Source organism: Leptonychotes weddellii, chromosome 11 (genome assembly GCF_054177405.1).
Source record: "Leptonychotes weddellii isolate Sample4059 chromosome 11, ASM5417740v2, whole genome shotgun sequence".
Lineage (NCBI taxonomy): Eukaryota > Metazoa > Chordata > Mammalia > Carnivora > Phocidae > Leptonychotes > Leptonychotes weddellii.
This window is the reverse complement of record NC_138379.1, coordinates 42,192,281-42,219,201: the sequence shown is the minus strand read 5'-3', so window position 1 is coordinate 42,219,201 and position 26,921 is coordinate 42,192,281. Positions and strand designations below refer to the sequence as shown.

The following is a 26,921-nucleotide window of genomic DNA, read 5'->3' as shown; positions in this document are numbered from 1 at the left end:
GTTGTAACATTTTAGTCACGTAATTTGGAATAAACCAAGGACTATTTCACCAGATTAGTTTTGAGGGTAATTAGCTTATGTACCATTTCTATGAGTAATTTATTTGCTTTATTTAGAACTACAGGATTTGATGGACTAAAATTTCATAATGTATTTTCCCAGAATACTTAATTGCTACCTATATACACATATGTCTTATTTTATAATTACTTGTTGCACAAACTCTAATAGTATGTACCTTAATAGTTGATCTGAGAATCATTACTAAAGTTTGATATTAAGCTTTGAAATACATATTATTGGGTTGCTTTTGTTTTAGCACTTAACCAAAATTGAAGGTTTAAATTTGAAGACTGACTTAAGGTTACTTTCTTAACTTTTAAATTGCAGGGCATTATCCAAGATGTTATTTTTCCATTGATGTGCTATACAGATGCTGATGAAGAACTTTGGCAAGAAGACCCTTATGAATATATACGCATGAAGTTTGGTAAATTTTCACTTTCTTAGAAACAAAATATGTCAGTAGCTAAGTTTGTATATGGCATATATAAGGGTGTCGTAAGGCCTCACCTTTGGTTCTGAAAAATCTTTGTTGTTTTAATGTAATTTATCCATTTTTTAGACTTTTTGGGGTCTATTCATTAGTTATGGCATTTGATAATGATCTTCATTTTTAGCAGACACAGATAATAGTGTTACTAAGTTACAATTATTGGATGTGCTTTTTGGCACATGCTAAAACTAAGAAATTCAAGATTACACCTTAACACTGTCAAAACTATACTTTTGGACCCCATGTCAGTCATCATATGTGTGGGAAATGAGAAGACTATATTGGAAGCTGGAGTCACATTGAGTCTGCATGGAACTAAAGGATTGTAATTTGACTAATGTTGAGTATTAGTCCTTCTTCCTACCAAAATCTTTTGTATTTGTAGTAGATTGTACTTTTGTGACCATATTGTGAAAACTTTCACAGTAGTTGTGTTTTATATGAAAGAAAATGATCATTAAGATAAATTAATGGGGGCGCCTGGGTGGCTCAGTTGGTTAAGCAACTGCCTTCGGCTCAGGTCATGATCCTGGAGTCCCAGGATCGAGTCCCGCATCGGGCTCCCTGCGTGGCAGGGAGCCTGCTTCTCCCTCTGACCCTCCCCCCTCTCATGTACTCTCTCTCATTCTCGCTCTCTCAAATAAATAAATAAATAAAATCTTTAAAAAAAAAAAAAGATGAATTAATGGATTAAAATTTAATTTGTACTGAAAAGACATGAAATTAGAAGCTATTGCAAAATTATATAGGAATCTGGGTTCCTCTTTATACCTTGCATGAACATTTAGCAAAATTTTAAGGTCTTTTTACAGAGCATCATTTGTAAATTACGTGAAAATGTTTCTTGAAGAAATTGAAATTGCTGATTTTTGTATTAATTTTAAATTTATTCTCTAGATGTGTTTGAAGATTTTATTTCTCCTACCACTGCTGCCCAGACACTTTTGTTTACAGCTTGTAGCAAGAGGAAAGAGGTAGGTTATTTAACGTAGAGAACTTTTGCTTTAATATTTAAAATTTGTTCAGATATACACTCAGCTTTTAATGTTAGCCATGTAAGTCATTTTGTCTTTTTTGTTGTTAAGGATTGTTAGGAAATCAAATAAAATGTTAACTTCCCTTTTTTAAATCTAGGTACTGCAAAAGACAATGGGATTTTGCTACCAGATTCTTACAGAACCAAATGCTGATCCTCGAAAAAAAGATGGAGCCCTGCATATGATTGGCTCTTTAGCTGAAATACTTCTGAAGGTATTTCTTCTTTTCTGTGCAAGTAGTTTCATAACAGTTTTATTGAGATAGAGTTCACGGGGGCGCCTAGGGGCTCAGTCAGTTGGGCATCTGCCTTTAGCTCAAGTCCTGATTTCAGGGTCCTGGGATCAAGCTGAGTCGGGCTTCCTTCTCAGCAGGGAGTCTGCTTCTCCCTCTCACTCTCTGTGTGCTCTCTCTCTCAAATGAATGGATAAAATCTTAAAAAGAGAGAGATACAGTTCACATACCATACTGTTTGCTCATTAAAGTGAATAATTTAGTGGTTTTTATTATAGTCACAGAGTTGTACAACTGTCAACCCCAAAAGAAACTATTAGTTTCTTTACATTTCTTCCAAAATTCTCAGCCCTAGGCTACCCCTAATCTCCTTTTTGTAGTTATAGATTTATCCATTTTGGACATTTCATGTAAAGGGAATGCTATATAACGTGCTCCTTGAGGAGTGGCTTTTTTCACTTAGCACAATATTTTCAAAGTTCATCCATGTTGTGGCACTTGACAGTACTTCATTCCTTTTTGTTGCCAAATGTTCCACTGTATTGATATACCACATTTTATTTATGCATTCCTCAGTTGGTGTACACTTGCATTGTTTCCATTTTTTGGCTATTATGAATACTGAAGCTGTGAGCATTTATGTACACATCTTTGTGTGGACATAATTTTTTTTTTTTTTTTAAAGATTTTATGTATTTATTTGACAGAGACACAGCGAGAGAAGGAACACAAGCAGGGGGAGTGGGAGAGGGAGAAGCAGGCTCCCCACCAAGCAGGGAGCCCAATGTAGGGCTCGATCCCAGGGCCCTGGGATCATGACCTGAGCTGAAGGCAGATGCTCAATGACTGAGCCACCCAGGTGCCCCTGGACATAATATTTTCACTTCCCTTGGGTCACATACCTAGGAGTCAAATTGCTGTCCTATTTTGAGAAACTGCCAGATTGTTTTCCAAAGTGGCTGTATCATTTTATATTTTTACCAGCAGTGTATGAGGGTTCCAGTTTCTATGTCCTCACCAACAATTATTACCTTTTTATTGTAGCCATCCTAGTTGGTGTCAAACAATACATCATTGTGGTTTTGATTTACATTTCCCTGATGACTAATGATACAGAGAATCTTTTTTAATGTGTATATTGGCTATTGTATATCTTCTTTGGAGAAATGTATATTCAAATCCTTTGTCTATTTTTTTAGCTGGGTTATTCATCCTTTCATTGTTGAATTGTTAAGAGTTCTTTGCATATTCTAGGGGCACCTGGGTGGCGCAGTCGTTAAGTGGCTGCCTTCAGCTCAGGTCATGATCCCAGGGTGCTGGGATCGAGCCCCACATCGGGCTCCCTGCTCAGCGGGAAGCCTGCTTCTCCCTCTCCCACTCCCCCCTGCTTGTGTTCCCTCTCTCGCTATGTGTCTCTGTCAAATAAATAAATAAATCTTAAAAAAAAAAGAGTTCTTTGTATATTCTAACTATCAGACCTTTTTCATATATATGATTTGCAAGTATTTTATGGGTTATCGTTTCACTTTCTTGATGTCCTATGAAATACAAGTTTTGATAAGATTCTGAAATTATGTCCAGTTTATATTTTCTTTTGCTGCTTGTGCTTAAGGTACTTCTTTTGCATGACTTATTTTATTTTCATGTTGCAAGATAATTGTAAAGTAGTGTTTTTTCCTTTAAAAAATTTGTCTTTAAGGAAATTTATAAACATGAATGAATCCATTCATAGCCTAGGAACATCATGCTTTTGTGACATAAATTTCTAATAAAGAATGACCCTAGATTAGATTTATTTTTAGGAACCTCAGCTTAATTGTACACATTGTGTCTGACTTCATAAATAAGATCTGAAATTTATTTTGCTTAAAAGTTAATAAGTAAATATTAAGTCAGAATCCTCTAACTCCCCAGGAACCTTGTTACATATCACCATTAATTTGTAGGGTTATTTTGTTTATATTTTAGTTTTTTATACCTGTCCACATATCCTTCTGTTTATAAAGACAGTGGTTATTTGTTATATGGCAGGCTGGGAATCTTTAGTGAGTTCTTTTGGCAAGTTCAGATTTTTCTTTTTTAACTTTTTATTTTTAAGTAATTTTAGACTTATAGAAAAATTGCAAAAATAGTTTCCATTCTTCATCCATCTTCTCCTAATGTTAGCATCTTAGATAACCATACTGCAATTCTCAAAACCAGGAAATTAATATTGATAGCATACTAGTCACTAATCGTACAGACCCCTTTCACATTGTGCAAGATTTCCCATTAATGTCCTTTTTTATGATCCATGATCCAGTCCAGGATCCCACATTGCATTTAGTTCCCATGTCTGTCTTCAGTTTTTCAAGCATTTATTTTTAATGTTGATGTAATATGCAATTCCAGGAACTCTTCTTAAAAGCTTGCTACCACTTAGACCCTACTTTAAGATTCATGGGAATATCTTTTTTTTCCTTGACCATGGCATTTTTAAATTACTTTGTTTTATGGTTTTTTTTAGATTTTATTTATTTGACAGTGAGAGACACAGCGAGAGAGGGAACACAAGCAGGGGGAGAGGGAGAAGCAGGTTTCCCGCTGAGCAGGGAGCCCCATGCGGGGCTCGATCCCGGGACCCTGGGATCATGACCTGAGCCGAAGGCAGACGCTTAATGACTGAGCCACCCAGGCGCCCAACCATGGCATTTTTTTAATTAAAAATTTTTTTCTTTTTTTAAGATTTTATTTATTTTTTTGAGAGAGAGCCAGAGCTCAAGAGCACAGGTTGGGGGGGAGGGACAGAGGGAGGGAGAGAGGGAGAAGCAAACTCCCCGCTGAGCAGGGATCCTAACACTATCCCCAGACCCTGAGATCATGGACCCTGAGATCATGACCTGAACCGAAGGCAGACGCTTAACCGACTAAGCCACCCAGGTGCCCCAAGAATATCTTTTTAGATAATCAGATTATTACCTTGTAAGCAGGGTCTTTTCTCAATCTGTGTTGTATTCATTTAGAACCTTTCCAGTGAGGCTTTATTTCATTATAATAGTTTTTTTTTTTTTCATTATAATAGTTTTATAAGGTAAGGAATAAAATTAACCACACTCCCATACTCAAACATGATTGCTCTTAAGATTTGGTGTAAATGCTTTCTAAGCAAATGAGGTAAAAAGGTTAAAGAAAAGGAGTTCAGTGTTTTTTGATGGTGAAGTTTGAGAATGAGAAAATTAGATATGGATCCTCAGGTACAAAGAATCAGAATAAATACGTGTTTTGACATAAATAGTCATTTTTAACATTCTTGTATTTATTTGGCATTTGAGATGATTATATTTGGAATTCTTTCAAAAATAATTTTTGTTTGTATTTACAGAAAAAGATCTACAAAGATCAGATGGAATACATGTTGCAGAATCATGTATTTCCTCTCTTCAGCAGTGAACTAGGCTATATGAGAGCAAGGGTATGTTTTAAACCTGTATTCACTGATACATTTATGTTTTGTAATGAATGACTGCTTATGTAGACTTTTATGTGGAACCTTTTTAATGCTCATCTTAATAAAAGACTTATTTCATTTTAGACTTTTTCATGTAAATATTTAAATGGCTGTTGTAATGTGTGCATAGTTTTCATCTGTGTCTGATAGCAGTGTCTGTCTGTGTTTTGCATTCAGATCTCGCTATCCACACAAACGTCATGCAGCCAAAGAATAAGTTGGGATCATAGTACTGGTCTAGTGTTGTCTCTTTGGACATATCTACCACTGGCCAGCCTCCAAATTCCCATACACAGAACTTTTGGAATAGATATACTGTAGCTTGGGGCAATTTAATGTAGGATATCTGTAGTAACTCACTGCATTTTTTAATAAAAGGCTTGCTGGGTCCTTCACTATTTTTGTGAAGTAAAGTTCAAAAGTGACCAGAACCTGCAAACGGCCTTAGAGCTGACACGAAGATGTCTGATTGATGATAGGGAAATGCCCGTGAAAGTGGAAGCTGCCATTGCACTTCAAGTGTTGATCAGCAATCAAGAAAAAGGTAAAGGATTTATATCTCATAAATAGTGTAGTGTTTTTACAAATAATTGTACAAGGCATAATCCTAGAAACTTGATACATTGTCTTCCCCTTTATGGGAAAGTATTTTTTATTTTTTGATGTATGTTATATCAGGTTTTAGGAGGTTTTGGCCAAATTTTTTTTCTCTCTTTTTCTTACAGCTAAAGAATATATTACACCATTCATCAGACCTGTAATGCAGGCTCTTCTTCATATAATAAGAGAAACAGAAAATGATGATCTTACCAATGTAATTCAGAAAATGATCTGCGAGTATAGTGAAGAAGTTACTCCTATTGCAGTAGAAATGACACAGCATTTGGTATGTTATTTGAACCAATCATTTATTCATTACTTAACCTTATAACAAGTATTTTCATAGAGCTTACTGTATATTGGGTACTGTTCTAAGCCCTATATATAGGGCTTAGAACAGTACCCATATATATATATATTTAGTTCATATATTTAGCTCATTTAATTCTCACACAGTCCTATATGAAGAATATTCATACACTGAGAGAAAATGTGAGCTATAAAAAGGTTAAGTAACTTGCCCAAGCTAGAATGGATGGAGCTGGGATTCACACCTGAAGTATATGCCTCCACAACACACATTCTTAACTACTATCTATGTTGACCATGACTGCTTTGTTTGTGTGGTTTTCTGGACTACTTTGGATGACCAACTTAAAGATGAAGTAGGGAAAAAAAAGATGAAGTAGAGATAATAGTTATAAATAGGTATTTTCAAAAAAAATTGAAATTTCTTTTTTTAAAGATTTTTTTTTTTTAAGATTTTATTTATTTATTTGACACACAGCAAGGGAGCGAGAGGGCACAGGCAGGGGAGCAGCAAGCAGAGGGAGAGAGAGAAGCAGACTCCCCACTGAGTGGAGAGCCTGATGCGGGGCTCAATCCCAGGACCCTGAGATCATGACCTGAGCCGAAGGCAGATACTTAACTGACTGAGCCACCCAGGCGCCACAAAGATTTTATTTTTTTAAGTAACCTGTACACCCAATGTGGGACTCGAACTTACAACCCTGAGATCAAGAGTCACATGATTTGCTGACTGAGCCAGCCACGTGCCCTAAATAGTTTTTTTAAGAGAGAGAGTAGAGCACAAATGGGGCAGAGGGAGAGGAGAGAGAATCTTTTTTTTTTTTTTTTTTAAGATTGATTTATTTAAGAGAGAGAACACAAGCGGGGGGTGGGGGCAGAGGGAGCGGGAGAAGCAGACCCTCCCCATCCCCCGCTGAGCAGGGAGCTGGATGTGGGGCTCCATCCCAGGACCCTGGGATCATGATCTGAGCCAAAGGCAGAGGCTTAACAACTGAGCCACCCAGGTGCCCAGGGAGAGATTATCTTAAGCAGGCTCCATACCCAGCGTGGAGCCCCGATGCCAGGCTCCAGCTCACAACCCTGAGATCATAACCTGAGCTGAAATCAAGAGTGATATGCTTAACCAACTGAGCCATTTAGGCGCCCCTAGATAGTTTTTTGTTTTTTTTTTTTAATGAAATTTATAAACAGTAGTTATTCAGTAGTTGGCCTTTGTTTGCTGTACATAGCCCCAAACTTCTGAGAATTAATAATGTAAATTATTTAAGGGTAGTAGAAAATATGAACATGTCCACAATTACCATTCATAATCCCTATACAGTGATTTATTTGATGCAGTTTATATTCCTCCTGAGTATTGAGGTTTCAGGAATCTAGCTTTTGGTATTTGCTTTGGATTTAAGCAAAAGCAAAGAGTTTTGTGAAAAACTGATTTTGAAATGGGGAAGGATATTTGAATAACTGTAACAGCATTCTTTAAATATGTATATTGCATTTATAATAAGCTGATTATTAGTTAGGACTCCATCCTTTTCACAAGTTTGAAAACAATTGAATTTTGTAACAAAAAACTGTGATTAATATACCTGTGTTTGGGCATTGTCAAATGTTAGCCAGTAATATTAATAAGAATATTGATAATATTAAACACTTTGTATGCCTTTCCTCATTTAATCCTCAAAGTATCTCTATGATAAAATTCTCAAATGAAATGTCAGGAAACAGATCAAATAACTTAAGGTCACCTAGTAAGTGGCAGTACCATTTGATTATAGAGCCCAGAGACTCTTAATTATTATTAATCAGTGGTGACATTGATTGGTTTTGCTGTCCCTGTGAGAACATTTTTAAAAATTAAGTTAATGTGTTTATACTGCTATAACGGCAAGTTTAAATTTATTCTCTTGAATCTAGGCAATGACATTTAATCAGGTAATCCAGACTGGGCCAGATGAAGAAGGAAGTGATGACAAAGCAGTTACTGCTATGGGAATCCTGAATACCATCGACACACTTCTTAGTGTAGTTGAAGATCATAAAGAGGTAAAATGATTCAGTGTTAGAAGGTTTTGATCCAGGTAATGATCCAAGTTTTAGGGAATTTAAAGCCATTTTTCAGCAACTGTTCTAATGCTTTTTTGGAAGGCTCTGGCTTATCTAATTCTCTGATTATCTTCGACATTCACCTTGATTATGCCAGCTTTTAACTAGTTCCCTTTTGTAAGGAAAGATTGGTATCTTATAAATATTTTAGGTTCTTTAGTACTAGAAGGAATGGAAGGAGGTAAGAAGGAATAGGAAGGAGGTATTTGTATTATACCCGTATCTTACCTCAAGGCTCTGGATTTTGGCTGCCTCTTAGGTTACCTTTCTCAGATCCAGATCCAATAGTGTGGTGGTTCCTAGGAAAACCTTCCTAGTTTTCCTTTTTTTAAATGGAAGGTCAGAGGGAGAGAGAGAATCTTATGCAGGCTCCATGCCTAGCGCAGAGCACGATGCAGGGCTTAATCTCACAACCCTGAGATCTTTTTTTTTAAGATTTTATTTATTTATTTGAGAGTAAGCATGAATGGAGGGAAGGGGCAGAGGGAGAAGCACACGGGGCTTGGTCTTGGGACTCCAGGATCATGACCTGAGCCAAAGGCAGACGCTTAACTGACTGAGCCACCTAGGTGCCTTTCTAGTTTTTCTTTTTAATTAAAAAAAATGTTTCTTAATGATAGTAAACTACACATAACATAAAGTTTACCATCTTAACCATTTTCAAGTGTACAGTTCAGTGGTGTTAGGTATACATTGTTGTGCTATCATTACTATCATCTTTCTAGTTTTCTTACAGTTGTCTTTCAGAAAGAGAATTGTAATCATGAATTTTTAAAAATGAAGTAATTTAAGACATACAAAAAAGGGTAAAGAACAGAAAACTATAACCAATACCCTTTAACTACCACCTAAATTTATTGGGGTTTTAACATTTTATAGTATATCCTTTAGGCTTTATTTCCAGTAAGAAAACAATTTCAGATGGATGTAATTGAAGCCCTTGGAGGACCACTTCCTGATCTCATTTCCCTCCTTCTTTCCCTTAGAAGTGACCAGGGTCCTGAATTTGGTGTTTATAATTCCATGCAGATATTTATATCCATAAATCATATTTTCAGATTATCTGCAAATTGCCTTTTGCCACAGGAGATTTTTGGTGAACTATTTGTATTCTGCATTATAATTGGAAATAGGTAGACGCCATGAAGAATTCTGTAGCTGTCTGTGGTTAACAAATCAGTTGTTACTATATTTGAAGAGTTGAAAATGTTTTAAGTATATATAATTGAAATGGATGTCCTGGTTCTATATCCAGTTAGTAAACTTTATCTTGTCTCTCCTCCCCACTCTTTAAACATTCTGATGGTTTCCACGGATTTGGGATCTGATTGAGGATCATACTGACAGTTAAAGAGGAATTTGTATTTTTGGTCTTGGGGTGTGGTTCACTATATCTAATAATTATATCGAGGTGACTTAAGAATTAGTGGGAGTGGTAGGAATAATGCCTTTCAAATAATTTTTCTGTAAGCCATTGACAGTGACTTTTCAGTTACATCTGGGCTGAGTTGATCTATATTTAAACACAAAAAGGTCTGTAATCTATCTGCAGAATGATGTGGCTCCTTTATTTTCATAATTATTTACATTTTTCCAAGATACTGTTTTTTCCTTTACTTTTTAGGTAAACTGTGCAAGTGATTTCTTGTGTGTGTTTATTGTAATAGTATTTCATTAAATTATAATGGTATTTCATTAAATTTCAATTCCACATTGACCCACAATTTTATAATGAGTCACTTCAAAACAAAGACTTAAAATGATTTAAGATATTGACTTTATATTTCAATAAGCAGTGAATTGCGTTATACATTATTTATTAATTCATTGGTGTACTGTAGTAACATACAACTTTTTTCTTCTCTTTTAGATAACCCAGCAGCTTGAGGGAATCTGCTTACAGGTCATTGGAACTGTTTTACAACAGCATGTCTTAGGTATATACCTCTAATTGTGCTTAGAATTTCCTGCTATTTCATATCAGCAAGCATTGTCCTAATGACTCCATACTCTTCTTTAGAATTCTATGAGGAGATCTTCTCTTTAGCACATAGTTTGACGTGTCAACAAGTGTCTCCGCAAATGTGGCAGTTGCTACCTCTAGTATTTGAGGTTTTTCAGCAAGATGGCTTTGATTACTTTACAGGTAAGTCAAGTCAACATAGAAATACTGAAGATTTCCCCCCGTTTTGATTTATTTTTAGTATACAGTTGAACATAATATTCTAAATGCTTCTTTATTTAGATGTTTTCACTTGTAGTTGATGCTCAAGGATGATACCATTGATTTCCATTATATATTTTGATTTAGTTACCCTTTTAGATTTGTTTCCTTTAACACATATTCTCACCCTCCTGCTCCTGTCAGTCTTTTTTGTACAATATATAATAATACCCTTTGCATTACACACACACACACACACACACACTCTCTCTCTCTCTCTCTCTCTCTCTCTGTTACAGACCAAACAATCTCACATTTGCTTTCGTTTTCTAAGGAAATTTTTCAGAAACAGCATTTATATTAGTAAAGATATTTAACTTTTATTACTTTTTTATGTTTTAGTTTAATTCATTTTTTAATGTTTTTATGTTTTTATTAATACAGATATGATGCCTCTGCTCCATAATTATGTAACAGTTGATACAGATACACTTCTGTCTGATACCAAGTATCTTGAAATGATATATAGTATGTGTAAGAAGGTAGGTCATTTTTAGTTAATATAAGGATATATGTCATGAGGCTGGTGCTGTGATAAGTATGAAATTGTGAAGAGTGAAGATACATGACACATTATAGTGAACATATTATATGGCTCTGACAGAATAAGGGCTTTAAAAGCTATAAACTAAAAGACTGATTCCTATATGCCACAGTAATGCCTTTGACAAATATTTGTCTTCTGTCTGCCCTGACATTTTTTTTTTTTTTTTTTAAGATTTTATTTATTTACTTCAGAGAGAGATAGAGGGTGGGCATGAGAGGGGAGAGGGGCAGAGGGAGAAGCATACTCCCAGCTGAGCAGGGAGCCCGACATGGAATTTGATCCCAGGACCCTGAGATCATGACGTGAGCAAAAGGCAGACACTTAACCGACTGAGCCACCTAGGTGCCCCTGTCTGCCCTGACATTTTATTATAGTTATAAATGTTTTTGATGTTTAGAGTGCCTGGAGTTTACCTTAGCCTACTAGTTCTTTGCTAGCCTTTGAATCAAAACAAGGAAAGAATCAAGAACTTAAATTTGAGAGATATTTGAAAGGCTCAAAAATAAAGATGTTTTATAAAGAAAATTTTTGTAGGTTACAGGTTTATGGAGGCTTTACAGAAATTATTTAGTAAATAGCAAGATTGTAAAAACCAAGGGTTTACTTAAAATGAAAGTCAAAAGTACTGTGCCATTTCTTGGAAAATCACAAGTAAATGTATGCTGAATTTTTTTTTTTTTTTAATGATTTTCTTACACAAGAGATAGGGGATACAGTTGTTGAATTGGGGTCCTTCAATATCAAAGTCAATATAATTGGGTAATATTTGCATTTCTAACAGTGCTGAGAGACAGCTAGCTGTTTAACACCAGGCATTTTAGGGGGCGCCTGGGTGGCTCAGTTGGTTAAGTGGCTGCCTTCAGCTCAGGTCATGATCCCAGGGTCCTGGGATCGAGCCCCACATTGGGCTCCCTGCTTTTCCTTCTCCTCCCCACTCATGTTCTCTTTCTTTCTCATGCGCACGCTTACTTGTGCTCTATCTCAAATAAAATCTTTAAAAAAAAACATGGAATTTTTAGAAAGGCTTGTCTTCATTAATATCTTTTCTTTCTGAACACTTAGTCACAAAATAATCATCTGGTATACTATTCATTATTTATTGTCAATTATATAGTTTATGTTAATACTCTGGGAACGGTGATATCTGTCTATAAGATCTACTTTCTTTTCCAGAAGTTACCTATAACACTTAAGAGTACTCTAAGTAGCAGGGCGAGTCCGTGTTTTTTATTTCTTGTTTGGGAATAGCATTTGCCATCAACAAGCTGCCTCTTCTTCCAGGGACACTATTTTTTATTTTATGAGACTTGTGTAGAGAAAGGGCTTTCCTAGCAATGTCAGCTTATTATTATTATTTATTTTTTCTTATACTTCTTTACATAAGAGCCTTCCCTAAGAAAGGTAGGGTGCTTTAGCTATGATGGTCATATGAGAAGATAGTGATTTTCAACATGGCTGTAGTTCAGAATGGCACTGCAGGGGAGGTGATTTGCTTATACTATAGACCAAGATGTGCGATTGAGGAGATACAGCTAACCAGCGACTCCAGATCCTCATAGTTGCTTTATAGTCTGTACAATGAATATTGTAATCATTTATATTAATTAACTATAATATTTTAAAAACTCCAAAGACTATAGACGGAGGACAGATATTCTCTGATTTAAAGGTTTCATGATGCCTCATTGCAGTTTTATATTTCCGTGTTGATCAGGTTCTTACAGGAGTTGCAGGAGAAGATGCAGAGTGTCATGCAGCAAAATTGTTAGAGGTCATCATTCTACAATGCAAAGGGCGTGGCATTGACCAGGTCAGTGAGGCTAACTATTAATAATTCCCGTTTGAGGCTTCATAGAGAGAATCTTTCCCTCCACCTTTTTTTCTTTGGGGACAGCTGTGTATTTTGTATATTATTGTTTATTATGATACTAGATAACATTTTTAAATTATTGGTTTAAAATTTAACCAATATATAATGATCATTTGTTTAATGTGTATGAAAATATGACTGGCAAGTTTTATGGCTGTTACCATGCAAGGTAAGATTTTTTTATAGTAGGCTGTGAGAGTATTGTTTGTCACATAATCACTTTGCAGTAAGATAGATTTAGTTGTTAAATTTCCGTGGTCAGTTTCCAGCTTTATTGATATAATTGAAATACAACATTATAAGCTTAAGGTGTATAATATGAATTGATACAGATGTATATATGTGAAGTGATTACTACAGTAAGGTTAGTCAATAAGAATATTGTGAATCCAGCTGGCTATTGTGAGGCTCTAATAGCCCCGTGAAGAAGAAGACTTCCTCTGCCTCTGGAGGGGCAGAGGAAGGGGCAGAAAGAATGTCTTCTCTAAAGTTAGATTTCTCAGTGAATGCCTCAACAGTAAAAACTATTAGGTCATCTGATGGAGAGAAAAAGAGGTTAGTTGAGGCAACAAGTTAATATGGGTAGGATGGTTAGACTGCTGTTACTTAAGGTTTTGGAATACTTTGCTGTCTTTCTTTCTAGTGCATTCCCTTATTTGTGGAAGCCGCTTTAGAGAGACTGACAAGAGAGGTGAAGACAAGTGAACTTCGGACAATGTGCCTGCAAGTTGCCATTGCAGCTTTGTATTATAACCCACACCTACTTCTCAACACCTTAGAAAATCTTCGCTTCCCTAATAATGTTGAACCAGTTACAAATCATTTTATTACACAGTGGCTTAATGATGTTGATTGTTTCTTGGGGTAAGTGACATATATTGGATCTTTGTTTATTTAACTTTGTGAGAAACTCTGCTTATTAAAAACAAGAAGAAAATCTTTATTTTATTTTTTAGGCTTCATGACAGAAAGATGTGTGTTCTGGGCCTTTGTGCTCTTATTGATATGGAACAAATACCACAAGTTTTAAATCAGGTTTCTGGACAGATTTTGCCAGCTTTTATCCTTTTATTTAATGGATTAAAAAGAGCATATGCCTGCCATGCAGAACACGAGAATGACAGTGATGATGATGATGAAGCTGAAGATGATGATGAAACAGGTAAGGGATTTGTGGTGGAGAAAGCCAAACTTACCTAGTTAGAAATCGGTGGACTTTTTTTTTTTTTTTTAAGATTTTATTTATTTATTTGACAGACAGTGAGAGAGGGAACACAAGCAGGGGGAGTGGGAGAGGGAGAAGCAGGCTTCCCGCGGAGCAGGGAGCCCGATGCGGGGCTCAATCCCAGGACTATGGGATCATGACCTGAGCCGAAGGCAGATGCTTAATGACTGAGCCACCCAGGTGCCTCTGGACTTGTTTTTTTAACCCTTCTGAAGAAATGTGGAATCATACCCAAATGCTTTTGTGTTAATTCATTCATAGAAAGACTGCCTTACTTCCTGCTAGAGTGTAAGGTCTGCGAAGGCAGGAACTTTGGCTAGATCTCCCGACATATAAAGCAGTTCTAGGCATTTATGGTTTTTGCTGTTGGCAAACATCTATCATCTGTTAGTGCTAAAACCTAAGTATACCTGCACTATAAAAATAATTTGATCAGCTATTGGCTAATACATTTCACCTGTAGGACACTATAGACTACAAGAGTATAAATTGATAGAATGTTGGTTAAGAGAAATTATTGTAATGGTTTCAGAATAAGATAGGTATTGCCATTTTTTTTATGATTCACCAACTTAGCCTTAAAAAAAATACTCACAGAAAATGATATAACATAAACTATATTATTTTACTGTTGGTGTTTGGTTTGGTATATCCCATAAGGCCCAGAGCACAAGTGCTGAATCTCATATTATGTTCAAACCTCTGGTATTAGGACTTGTGGTTGGCTTTCTTGGATTTCTATGAGAATTTTTTACTCTATTTATTGCTTAATATTGTATTTATTTATTTAAATATTTATTAGAGAGAGAGCAGGAGTGGGAGGGGCAGAGGAAGGGGCAGAAAGAATCTCAAGCAGACTCTGCGCTGAGCACAGAGCCCAGCTTAGATCTTGATCTCATGATCCTGAGATCACGACCTGAGCCGAAACCAAGAGTCAGACGCTTAGCTAACTGCACCAACCAAGTGCCCCGCTGAATATTGTATTTAAACACCAGTTCCTGGAACTTGAATTTATTCAGTTGTGATTTGTAATTTACTGACTGTGATCACTGTCAGTTTGTTGAGTAAGAGAATACTTCGGTGTTAACAAATGCACCTATTTATGGCTTGCAGAGGAACTGGGGAGTGATGAAGATGATATTGATGAAGATGGGCAAGAATATTTGGAGATTTTGGCTAAGCAAGCAGGTGAGGATGGAGATGATGAAGATTGGGAAGAGGATGATGCTGAGGAGACTGCTCTGGAAGGCTATTCCACAATCATTGATGATGAAGATAACCCTGTTGATGAGTATCAGATATTTAAAGCTATATTTCAAAGTAAGTCAACTTGTTATATGTAATTCATATAGCTCTGTATGATCCATTTCCCTGAACCTTTCTGTTCTTATTTGTGTCTATCACTTAAAGAAGGCTTTTTAGGGATATCAAACCCAAACCCGACTGTGATTGAAGGGTTGGTAGCTAAACTATCCAAAGTTACTACTGTTGCCATAGAGTCATAGAGTATTTCCTCATTTTATTATTTTATTTAGATTGTCATATTGAAATATGCACATTATAGGAAAATAGTATAGTTCAAAATTTATACAATGACAATTCCTCTTTCCCACTTCTTTTTTTTTTTTTTTAAAGATTTTATTTATTTATTTGAGAGAGAGAATGAGATAGAGAGCATGAGAGGGGGGAGGGTCAGAGAGAGAGGCAGACTCCCTGCTGAGCAGGGAGCCCGACGTGGGACTCGATCCCAGGACTCCAGGATCATGACCTGAGCCGAAGGCAGTCGCTTAACCAACTGAGCCACCCAGGCGCCCTCCTCTTTCCCACTTCTGATTTCTAACCTTTCAGCATTCTCCAGAAGTATCCACTCTTAAATCTGTTTGTTGCATGTTTATGTATTTGTGTATCTTTTTTTTCCCTCCGGCTAAAACCACAGTTAATTTCTGAGAATTTGACCATTTTGAACATTAATGGTCTTGGAATCCCTTTTGTTTTTTTCCTGTAACACATTGTATGTGGCTTTACCATCCTTTACTTGGACTTCAACAAAATAGAACATCTCTGTTCTATCCAACTTAAGAAATTAAAATTGGCACTATATTTGAAACACCCTTTTCTCCAGAGTTACAACTGTGCTATCATTTCTATGTATTATGAGAACTTTGTTGTAGAATAAATTCTCTGATAACCAAGGCATCAGTCTTCCAAACCCATGACAGAGCAGTTATGATGCAAGGTTACAGAAACACAAAGGAGTGGTTTCTGAGCTACATGGCAGGCAGGCAGCAAGAATTGATGGAGGTGCCAAGAATTACTGACTTGTTTTTGTCTGTGACTTTGTATTTTATAGACTTAAATACATGTTAATCCCAAAGGATGGTTTATAGTAGAGGGCCTGTGCATAGTAAATGCAATAAAATAGAAATAGAAAAGCATGTGATGGGTTGTCAGATCCCTGCCCCCCAATACCTCAAAATTACTGTGTTAAAAACTTCTTTTGTGGAAAGTCTTTATAGAGAACTTTTTTCTCTAACTCAGCACACAACTACCCCTTTGTATAGGTACTTAATTGAAATAGGGAAATATATGGTCGGACTCGATACCCTTATACGTCAATTTAGTGCATGTTTTTATGAAACACTGAGATTTTTTTTTTTTATTTTTTAAGATTTTATTTATTTATTTGACAGAGAGAGACACAGCGAGAGAGGGAACACAAGCAGGGGGAGTGGGAGAGGGAGAAGCAGGCTTTCCGCCAAGCAGGGAGCCTGATGCGGGGCTTGATCTCAGGACCCTGGGATCATGACCTGAGCTGAAGGCAGACACTTAATGACTGAGCCACCTAGCTGCCCCAACACTGATATTTTAATACCTGGTCTTGTCACATGCTGGGAAAATTTGTTATCCACTTATTACAGATGGGGTTTGACCATTATTTTAGGCTATAATATAAAACGTGAGCATTATAAGTACTGCAGAGCTACCATTGGAAAAAGACAGATGTTGTTTTGTTTTGTTTTGTTTTTTTAAAGATTTTATTTATTTATTTGACAGAGAGAGACATAGCGAGAGCAGGAACACAAGCAGGGGGAGTGGGAGAGGGAGAAGCAGGCTTCCCGCAGAGCAGGGAGCCCGATGTGGGACTCGATCCCAGGACCCTGGGATCATGACCTGAGCCGAAGGCAGACGCTTAACGACTGAGCCACCCAGGTGCCCAAGACAGATGTTTTTAAGAAAGGTTTTTGACGGGCAGTACAGAACAAAATAAGGCATTTATTTTGTACCATTCACTTCTTTCTTGGTCTACTTAATGTTTCTGATTTTTGTTTTTTAATTTCGGGATTTGAGAATTCTAACCAAAGTAGCCTTGATCAATTGCTTTTAACTGTGAATCTTTTATACAGGTTGGGTTACTTTTTAAAGTTTCCCTACTTTGTTACTTAATTATATAAGTACTGGTTTCAGCTCTTGATTTCTTGAAAGCTAGAGATACGAAGTATGAGAATGATTAGATTTTTTTTCAGCATAAAGCCAAACCAGAATTTTTTTCTCCCTATATCTTTTGTTTTCACAAATAAAGTAACTTAAATTATTTTTGAGAAAATATAAAGTAGATTAGAATTTCAGTACTGGAGGTGAAGTAGAAGGAACATATTAGAAAGGAACTACCAGGCCTCTCATATTATTGCCCTTTTCCCCCTTGTTTTCTTTTTGATAGCTATACAAAATCGTAATCCTGTGTGGTATCAGGCTTTGACTCATGGTCTTAATGAAGAACAAAGAAAACAGTTACAGGATATAGCAACTCTGGCTGATCAAAGAAGAGCAGCCCATGGTATGTCAGTTGACCACAACCCCTCTTTAATGCAATTGATGACTTGATACAGCTTTAACATTTTATATTAAATGATTCAAAATTATATAAAAGGTACAATTGTTGCAGGTGACAGGAATTATGAAGGAATAAAGGAATGAAATGAAGAAATGAGTTCTGTTTTTGGCCATAGTTGACTGATTTTAAGTGTAGTCAAAGACTGCTTTCAGTGTGCAATAGCTTTGATAAAGTTGCTCAAGCTCATGGTGATGGCTTGTTAGTGGAAAATTCTATTAAAAGTATAAAAAATTTTTAGGTTAGAAAAACTATGCTTTTTCTTAGAAATATTAAAGGAAATCCCAGACATCATCATATCTTACCATCTTTAAACATTTCAGTATGCATTTCAGGAAAGGACATTTTAGATAATACACAGCCTAACAATTTTCTATAGGTCTTAGTACCATTAGTCAGATTAGTTTAATATTCAAAAAAGTATCCTCCTTACAGAAGGCACAACTTTCTATTATATTTGGATTTCCCTGCACTAGATTCATTAGCTGTTACTCCCTTTGTTGAAGAGTTGAGTTCTGATTCAGTATTTGACTCAGAAAGGTGTATTTAAAGACTTTTTTTGTAACATCAGAAAGTGAAAGTTGGCCAAGAAGTCTACAGCATACAACATGAGGGTTTATCGTCTCTCTATAATGTACCCCTTCCCCTCTCTTACTCCTGTACAAGAGAAGGAGGGAGAGGACAACTTTGGAACTAGTGGGTTTAAGCTTTTGTTAATGTCTGTCAATTCCTTCTCTTCTCCAAAGTAGTAAAATGATCAAATACTCTATTAAACTTTCACTTACTTGTTTTTTTAGAATCCAAAATGATTGAGAAGCATGGAGGATACAAATTCAGTGCTCCAGTTGTGCCAAGTTCTTTCAATTTTGGAGGCCCGGCACCAGGGATGAATTGAGTTATCACTTTCTTTCCTGCTGTGTGATTGTAGTGAAGAGCTTGTGTTCCTCCTAGTAGTGGTTCCAGAACTGGTTCATGTTATCTACTCTAAACTAATTGATCAATAGATGGACAAAAAAAACCCAGGAGGTTGGACCTGATCATGCAACTTGGCACTGAAAAAGAAACCAGAGGGATTTCGGGGGGGAGGGTGGTAATTTGGGGGTGGTATTTTCTTTATTTTTTGAAGAAAGTAAGATTCTGACTGAAAGTTCAAGTGACACTGTGGAAATCTGAAACGAGGGGATGTCATGAAGGCAGCTTTTCTTTTTCTGAGGAAAAAATAGGCATGGGCTACAGGACTATTTAAAATGTCTCATTTACAGTATAAGCTCAAAGGTAGATGTAATTTTTACACCTATGAGTATTTGTCCGATTTCTGTCTCTTCCTCACCATTGGGTATCTATTCTTTATATGTAAATAAGATAAGGTAATCGATAGCCTTATTCAGTCTTCATCATTTTCATTCATCAAAGATTGTTCCTATGTAGATTATTGGACATTTATTGTAGCACTACATAACTAAAAAAAAATCTGTAAATGAATTAGCACTTTCATATTGAAACAAGCCTGCTAGCCTATGTATAAAATAGCAAAATGTTTGCTGTTTATAAAAAGAAGGGATGTAATGGGGTGGGGGGCAGGGTAATTTCAGGTTATTAATTTAAAAATGAACTAGCAATTTTGTACCTGGTGACTTTGTGGTGCACTCACCTCTGATAGTGACTTGAATTCGGTATGTTAAAAGGGGTTAGTGATATTTCATTGCTGCTAAAAAATGGCAACTCCCTCTGTGTCCTGTTTTTCTTAAAGCTCTCAGTGTACACGTGGAGACTTGGATACAAGACCTTACTGTATCAAATAAGAAAGGTGATATTTGAAGCATGTAAATTGGATATAAAGTTCTACTCTTAAAGAGTTGATCAAAGAGTATGGCTAAACATCTATATATGCAATCTATTAAAAGAACTTAATTCGGCTATTATGTCTTGATTTGATTGCAGTTTTTTCCTAATTATAAAACTTTTCCCTCATTGGCCTGTTTTTATCCTGTACCTAGAAAGAGTGCAAAATGCACACTTTTAAAATTTAACACCTGCCCATATTCCCCTCCCCCCATATCCCCTACCCCTCTTGTTGGTGGTATCTGATCTTAAATAGCTAGGCTGAAGGCACACGGTTCCCTCCAAAACCACTATTGATACCACTGCAAAAACAAGCCAGCAACAAAGACAATGTGGAGAGGTTGCCTTGCTTCTCTCCTAACTGCATGTTGAAAAATAAGCCTTTATTGATCTTAAACATCTGTCAGATGAGTCATACATTGGGTTATTTTTTTATATACATGTATACACACAATATTTCAAATTGAAAGCAACATCTCAATGGATTCAAAACTATTAAATGCTGTTGTCTATAACAGACTAGGAAATTTATAACTGTAAAAATGAAACAAATGCACATATTGATATTTAAAATGCATAATGAAGAAAACCCATTGGTGTTGTGTTTTTCTTGTATGCCAATAATTAAGCCACTACTGTTGGCACTGTTTGGTTTTCTATTTTAACACTGAAGGAGTGAAAGTATTTCCTATATTTATGAATTTACTATGAAAATCTTGGCAAAAAAAAAAAAAGTTGTCTGTCTAAAATGTGTGGGTGAAAACTGTTAATCAGGTGTGTTTCTACTTTTTTTTCCCCCAAGTTGGACACCATCTGTATACCCTAGGTTGCTTAAGGGGATTTCACTATTATATAAAATCAATAAAATTAAAATGGAGTAGTTGTATATATGCAACATTGTGTACAGAGGGGATATATTGAATAGTATTAAACATTTTCGTCTTCCTTTACCTTTTATCCCTTAATATCTAGTCTACTTTTTTAAATTTCAGACTTCAATGCTCTTTGAATTGATAATTCCAATTTTCACATTGTTATTGGAAAACCATATCTAATAAAGGTTTTAGTTATTCCCATGCACAGTATGAAAATTCTCATTTGCTTAGCTTTTATTCTAAGAAAATGTATTGGTATGTCTGAGAATAAGTTTTATTGTCTCCTCTGTCATACAATCCAAACTAATCTCCATTTATAGATTTTAATTGAAATTAAAGACCTTAAAATTAGTTTTCAAGTGTTAGTTTTTAATGTATCATATATATATATGTATCAGTGATTTACAGTATTCCCTTAAATTTAACATCAAATTCTAGTTTCATACAGATTGTGCACCTTGATATTTGTCAGTGTTTCTGGATAAGGTTGTAGGACTTTGGATAGAAGTATTTACAGACTTGTAATTGGTTGCATGTAGATATTATTTAATATACAGCCTTTCCCACAGTTTCACTAACCTGTAACTTATTTAATTTATAGAAGTTAATTTTGATTTTGTTTGGGTTTCAGTTTTTGTTTTGTCAAACAAAGTGTAGAATCTTAACTTTTTGTTAAACTTAAGCCATCTTTTTTTTTTCAAAACATACTCATTTATCACCATTAAAGGAAGTTAATCTGTTTCTCTCCAGGTAATAAAATGGTGATTGCTAAGCTAACACACCTTATCAAGATAGTGACTGCTGTCCTCTCCTCTGGAAGAGACCAGAGTGTAGAGCAGGGTGGCCAAACCACAGCCCTACGTGTAGGCCCTGAAGCAAGAATGAAGAAAAAGTCATTAAGAACTGTATTAATATGACTAAACCATGTCTTTGGGAAGATCTAACACAATGCCTTAAGCATAGTAGTGTTTGTAAAATGAATGGCCTAAAATTACATTAAAACATCCATCACAAAAATGTCATTTCTGTTTTATATAATTTGAAATTTGGTGAAGATTGTGACTTTTTTTCTTTTTTTAAAGATTTTGTTTATTTATTTGAGAGAGAGAATGAGATAGAGCATGAGAGGGGGGAGGGTCAGAGGGAGAAGCAGACTCCCTGCTGAGCAGGGAGCCCGATGTGGGACTCGATCCCGGGACTCCAGGATCATGACCTGAGCCGAAGGCAGTGGCTTAACCAACTGAGCCACCCAGGCGCCCCATGACTTTTTTTTCTTTTAAGCATTCCTGAATTCTATGTTTTACCCTTGATGAGGTTGGCCACTCTTGTAGTAGCACTTTGGTGAATGTGGTTCTTACAAAGGGAAACTAGGTGTCCAGCTAGAAATCCAGGATTTTACTAATATGTAGGGAGAAACTGTCTTTTAAGTAACTTTTTTAGAAGTAACACACACACACCTCCCTTCCAGGTTTTTTAAAGCATAGGTGACCACTTCTTTATATATGTCTAGATTCTGCTTTCATGTATAGATTGACATTTGTCAGTACTCATATTGTTATACTTAATATTTGGATCCTGTATTTAAATGCTTCCTATCTGAGTCTTAAGATTTCTTTTAAAATCCTTTAATAAACTCAAACTAGAAATACAAGGGAACTCCTCAAACTGAAAAAAAGCATTACCGAAAACCTAAAGCTCATTAATGGCCATGATGATGAGAAACTAAAAACTTAACCCTTGCAATCAAGAACCAGACAAGCAAGTTCCCTGTTGCCACTTCTATTCAGCATTGTACATATAAGGCTCTAGCCAGGGCATTTAGGCAAGAAGAAATAAAAGGCTTCCTTCTAGATTAGAAAGGAAGAAGTGAAACTATTTGCAGATGATGTGATCTTGTAGAAAGCTTATAGGAATCCCCACACAAAAAAGCTGCTGACTTCATCATGATTGCAAGACACAAGGTTAATACTCAGTTGTATTCTATACAACGGCAGTGAAATTAAGGAAATTCCATTTATAACCCATCAAAAAGTTTAGCAAAACTGAAAACCTACTGTGAAAATTATAAACACTATTGAGAGAAGACCTAAATAGATGGAAAGACATCCCATATTCATGAATTGGAAGACAGTATCATGAAGACGGCCATCCTCCCCAAATTGATCTATGGTTCTGTGCAATCCCTATAAAAACAGCTACTTTTTTTTTTTTTTTGCAGGAAATGACAAACATAATTTGTATGGATATGCAAGGGACTCAAACTAGTCAAAACAATCTTGAAAGCTGACATGATTTTGTAGTCATGACAGGGTCTTGGTGTAAGGATAGACATCTTACGCTGACTGATGGAATAAAATTGAGAGTCCGAAATAAACCCTTAAGTTTATTTTTGACGAGGGTGCCAAGACCATTCAGTATAAGAAAGAATAATCTTTTCAACAAGTGGTTCTGAGACAGATATCTGAGGTATCTACCTTCACATCATACACACAAATTAAAGTGGTTCAAAGATACAAACATTCAAACTCCAAAACTCTTAAAAAATATTGGCATAAATCTTTGTGACTGAATTAGGCAACAGTTTCTTGGATCTAACACCAAAACACAAGCAACAAAGGTTAAATGGGTAACTTGAACTTCATCAAAATTTTAAACTGCTTCAAAGGACCAGAAAGTGAAAGTTAAAAAACCCAGAGAATGTGAGAAAATATTTGCAAATCCTGAATATATAGAGGACTCTTAACACTCAACAACAAACCCCAATTTAAAAAGGAATCAAGGGGTACCTGGCGGGCTCAGTCAGTAGAGCATGTGATGATGGGTTCTGGCCCATGTTGGGTGTAGAGCCTACTGAAAAAAAGAATTTCTCCAAAGATAAATGGCCAGTATCCTACGAAAAGATGTTGAACATCACTAGTCACTAGGGAAATCACAAGGAGATATATCACACCTACTAACATGTCTGAAATAAAGAAGGTGATCATTACAAGTTTGGTAAGGATGTGGAGAAATTGGGACCCTCATACATTACTGATAAGATGAAAATGCTTATCTGTCATAGAAAAGTTTGGCAGTTCCTCAGATTGAAAATAGTGTAACCCAGAAATTCTCCTAGATATACATAATGAAGAGAAATGAAACACATGTCTGCACAAAAACATGGACACAATTGTTCATAGTTGCATTATAGTCAAAAGGTAGAAACAACCCAAATAACCATTAACTGATGGATGGATAAATAAAATGTATGGCCATACAATCAGTTGGATATTAGGCAATAAAAAGTAATGAAGTATTGTTTGTTACGTGCTACAATGTGGATGAGCCTTGAAACAGTGGAAGAAGTCAGACAAAACATTCCATTTATATGAAATGTCTAGAATTGTCAAGTCCAGAGACAGAGTGGTGGCTGTGGGGGTGGAGAAGGAATGAAGAATTACCGCTAATGGGTGGCACAGGGTTTCTTCTGGGGATGATATTTTGGATTAGACAGTGGTGATGGTTCGTACAGCCTTGTGAATATACTAAAAACTACTAAAGCGAACACTTTAAAATGGTGAATTTTATAGACTATCTCAATTTTCAGTTTTTTCTTAAAAGTCAAATTTGGTTAAAATTCTCTAAAAAGTAACCTGAAATGTTTCTAAATTAAAAAGTTTTACTCATGGTTATTCAGTTGTAAATGGTCTATAGAATTTGGGAGTAAATAATTAGAGATTGTATCTCCCCATATTTTGTTTTGCTACTAGTTCCTGTTTTTTTATTTTTATTATTAAGTAACTCTAAGCCCATTGTGGGGCTCAAACCCATGACCCCAAGATCAAGAGTCGCAAGCTCCACCAACTGAGTCAGCCAGGTGCCCCATTCATATTTTAAATCCCATCACCCTGTCAAACAGCCCTATTACTGTAATTGGTGCCAAAGTTTTGGAGGTGGATCCTTAAAATTTTTTTTTCCTGTAAATGTTGCATCACTGTTGTATCTTTTTTTTTAAGATTTTTATTTGTCAGAGAAAGAGCACAAGCAGGGGGAGTGGCAGGCAGAGGGAGAAGCAGGCTCCCCTCTGAGCAGGGAGCTGGCTTGGGACTCCATCCCAGGACTCTGGGATCATGACTTAAGCTGAAGGCAGACACTTAACCAACTGAGCCACCCAGGTGTCCCACTATCTTTTGATATAATACATAGTATTAGGAATTTAAGACTGAGCCAAACTTTTTTTCTCAAAAAAATTACAGCACTTAGTGTTTTTCTATAAAATAGTACCAATCTTACTGCTTATTTGGAGACATGAGCTTCACTTTAAAAAAAACTCTTGGGGCACCTGGATGGCTCAGTTAAGCATCTGACTCTTGATTTTGGCTCAGGTCCTGATCTCAGGGTTATGAGATTGAGGCCCCTGTCAGACTCCACACTTATTGGGGAGTCGGCTTGTGATTCTCTCCCTCTCCCTTTGCCCCTCCCCCAGGCCCATGTGTGCATGCTCACTCACTCTCTAAAAAGTAAAAAAAAAAATTTATTTTATTTTATTTATTTATTTGACAGAGAGAGACACAGTGAGAGAGGGAGCACAAGCAGGGGGAGTGGGAGAGGGAGAAGCAGGCTTCCCGCTGAGCGGGGAGCCCGATGTAGGGCTCGATTCCAGGACCCTGGGATCATGACCTGAGCCGAAGGCAGACGCTTAACGACTGAGCCACCCAGGCGCCCCTAAAGTGAGAATTTTTAAAAAATTTTATTTTTTAGGGGCGCCTGGGTGGCTCAGTCGTTAAGCGTCTGCCTTCGGCTCAGGTCATGATCCCAGGGTCCTGGGATTGAGCCCGCATCAGGTTCCCCGCCTTGCGGGAAGCCTGCTTCTCCCTCTCCCACTCCCCCTGCTTGTGTTCCCTCTCTCTCCGTGTCGCTCTCTGTCAAATAAATAAATAAAATCTTAAAAAAAAAAATTGTCACTTTGTCCCAAGATTATGTTTCCCAGGAGCGCCCGGGGGGCTCAGTCCGTTGAGCATCTGACTTGTTTTGGCTCAGGTCATGATCTCAGGGTCCTGAGATCAAGCCCCATATCAGGCTCTCTATGGAATTCTGCTTCTCTCTCTCCCTCCCCCTACTTGCGTACTCTCTCTAAAATAAATAAAATCTTTTTTTTTAAAGATTATTTTCCCAGAAAAATAAAATCATGTTAAAACCAGTGGTTTCATTCCTGAACTAACTACTTATTCTGCTGAAATCCTGCAGATTTATTATGCGTATTAAACTGGTTTTCCTTCTGTCTGTAATGCTCTACTTTAAGTAAATGTTAATTAGAAGCCAAAATGATAGCTAGAACGTCATTGAGGTAGCCAGTTTCAAAGGAACACCTGAAATCTTAAGAGGCTTTAGAAGATTTATAATATTTTGTGAATGAAAAGTGTATTTTCTTTTTAGTTTGCCACTAAACAACACACACTAACCACAACTGGTAAACCTTGAAGCTATTTGGGTGATTTTTTTTCAAATAGGGTTAATAAATTGGTCCAAGAATAGAGTTGGTAAAAAGAAAAAATTGCATTCATATTGGCATTATTATTGATCAGCTTGAAGTAAGGGAAATCATGCAATTAGTCATAACATTACCAGTTTTATGATACCTATGCTTACATCAGCATATATACTGAGAACTGAGATTGGAATGTTTTAAATAACCTAATCATACACTTCCTAAAATATGTTCTAATTAAACCTTGATTAATGTGGAAGCTGAATGAGGTTAATTCAATGAGTTTATTACAGACCAAGGATTCAGCTCAGGGTCCATGAGCCCTATGAAATTTCAAACCTTTTTTTTTTTTTTAGAGATTTATTTATTTATTTTAGAGAGTGTGAGCATGAAGGGGGGAGGGGCAGAGGGAGAGAGAATCTTGAGTGGACTCCCCACCGAGCAGAGCCCAAGGCTGGACTAGATACCAGGACCCTGAGATCATGACCTGAGCCAAAACCAAGAGTCGGACGCTTAACCAACTAAGCCACCCAAGTGCTCCAGAACTTCATTTTTAAAAAATTTTTATTTTCTTTTTAAGATTTTCTTTGTCAGAGAGAGCACAAGCAGGGGGAGCTGGAGGCAGATGGAGAAGCAGGCTCCCCTGCTGAGGAAGAAG

General features: G+C 36.4%; 1 protein-coding gene and 1 non-coding gene across 2 annotated transcripts in view; both read left to right on the top strand.

Annotated features, from left to right (window-relative positions):
- The window catches only part of IPO7 (importin 7), a 58,861-nt gene extending 37,864 nt beyond the window's left edge, over positions 1-20,997 (top strand). The window contains exons 10-25 of the mRNA XM_006728507.3: positions 391-490; positions 1,454-1,530; positions 1,691-1,807; positions 5,187-5,276; positions 5,691-5,856; positions 6,038-6,198; positions 8,136-8,264; positions 10,195-10,261; positions 10,345-10,470; positions 10,933-11,030; positions 12,810-12,905; positions 13,609-13,829; positions 13,922-14,127; positions 15,304-15,510; positions 17,909-18,025; positions 18,877-20,997. Coding sequence (XP_006728570.1) covers positions 391-490; positions 1,454-1,530; positions 1,691-1,807; positions 5,187-5,276; positions 5,691-5,856; positions 6,038-6,198; positions 8,136-8,264; positions 10,195-10,261; positions 10,345-10,470; positions 10,933-11,030; positions 12,810-12,905; positions 13,609-13,829; positions 13,922-14,127; positions 15,304-15,510; positions 17,909-18,025; positions 18,877-18,974 — 2,076 coding nt within the window. The 3' untranslated portion in view covers positions 18,975-20,997. The remainder of the gene's footprint in view (positions 1-390; positions 491-1,453; positions 1,531-1,690; positions 1,808-5,186; positions 5,277-5,690; positions 5,857-6,037; positions 6,199-8,135; positions 8,265-10,194; positions 10,262-10,344; positions 10,471-10,932; positions 11,031-12,809; positions 12,906-13,608; positions 13,830-13,921; positions 14,128-15,303; positions 15,511-17,908; positions 18,026-18,876) is intronic.
- On the top strand, positions 5,425-5,608 carry LOC115936727 (small nucleolar RNA SNORA23). The gene has a single exon (XR_004072126.1). It is a non-coding gene; the product is annotated as a small nucleolar RNA SNORA23 (small nucleolar RNA).
- Positions 20,998-26,921: the final 5,924 nt, after the last annotated feature.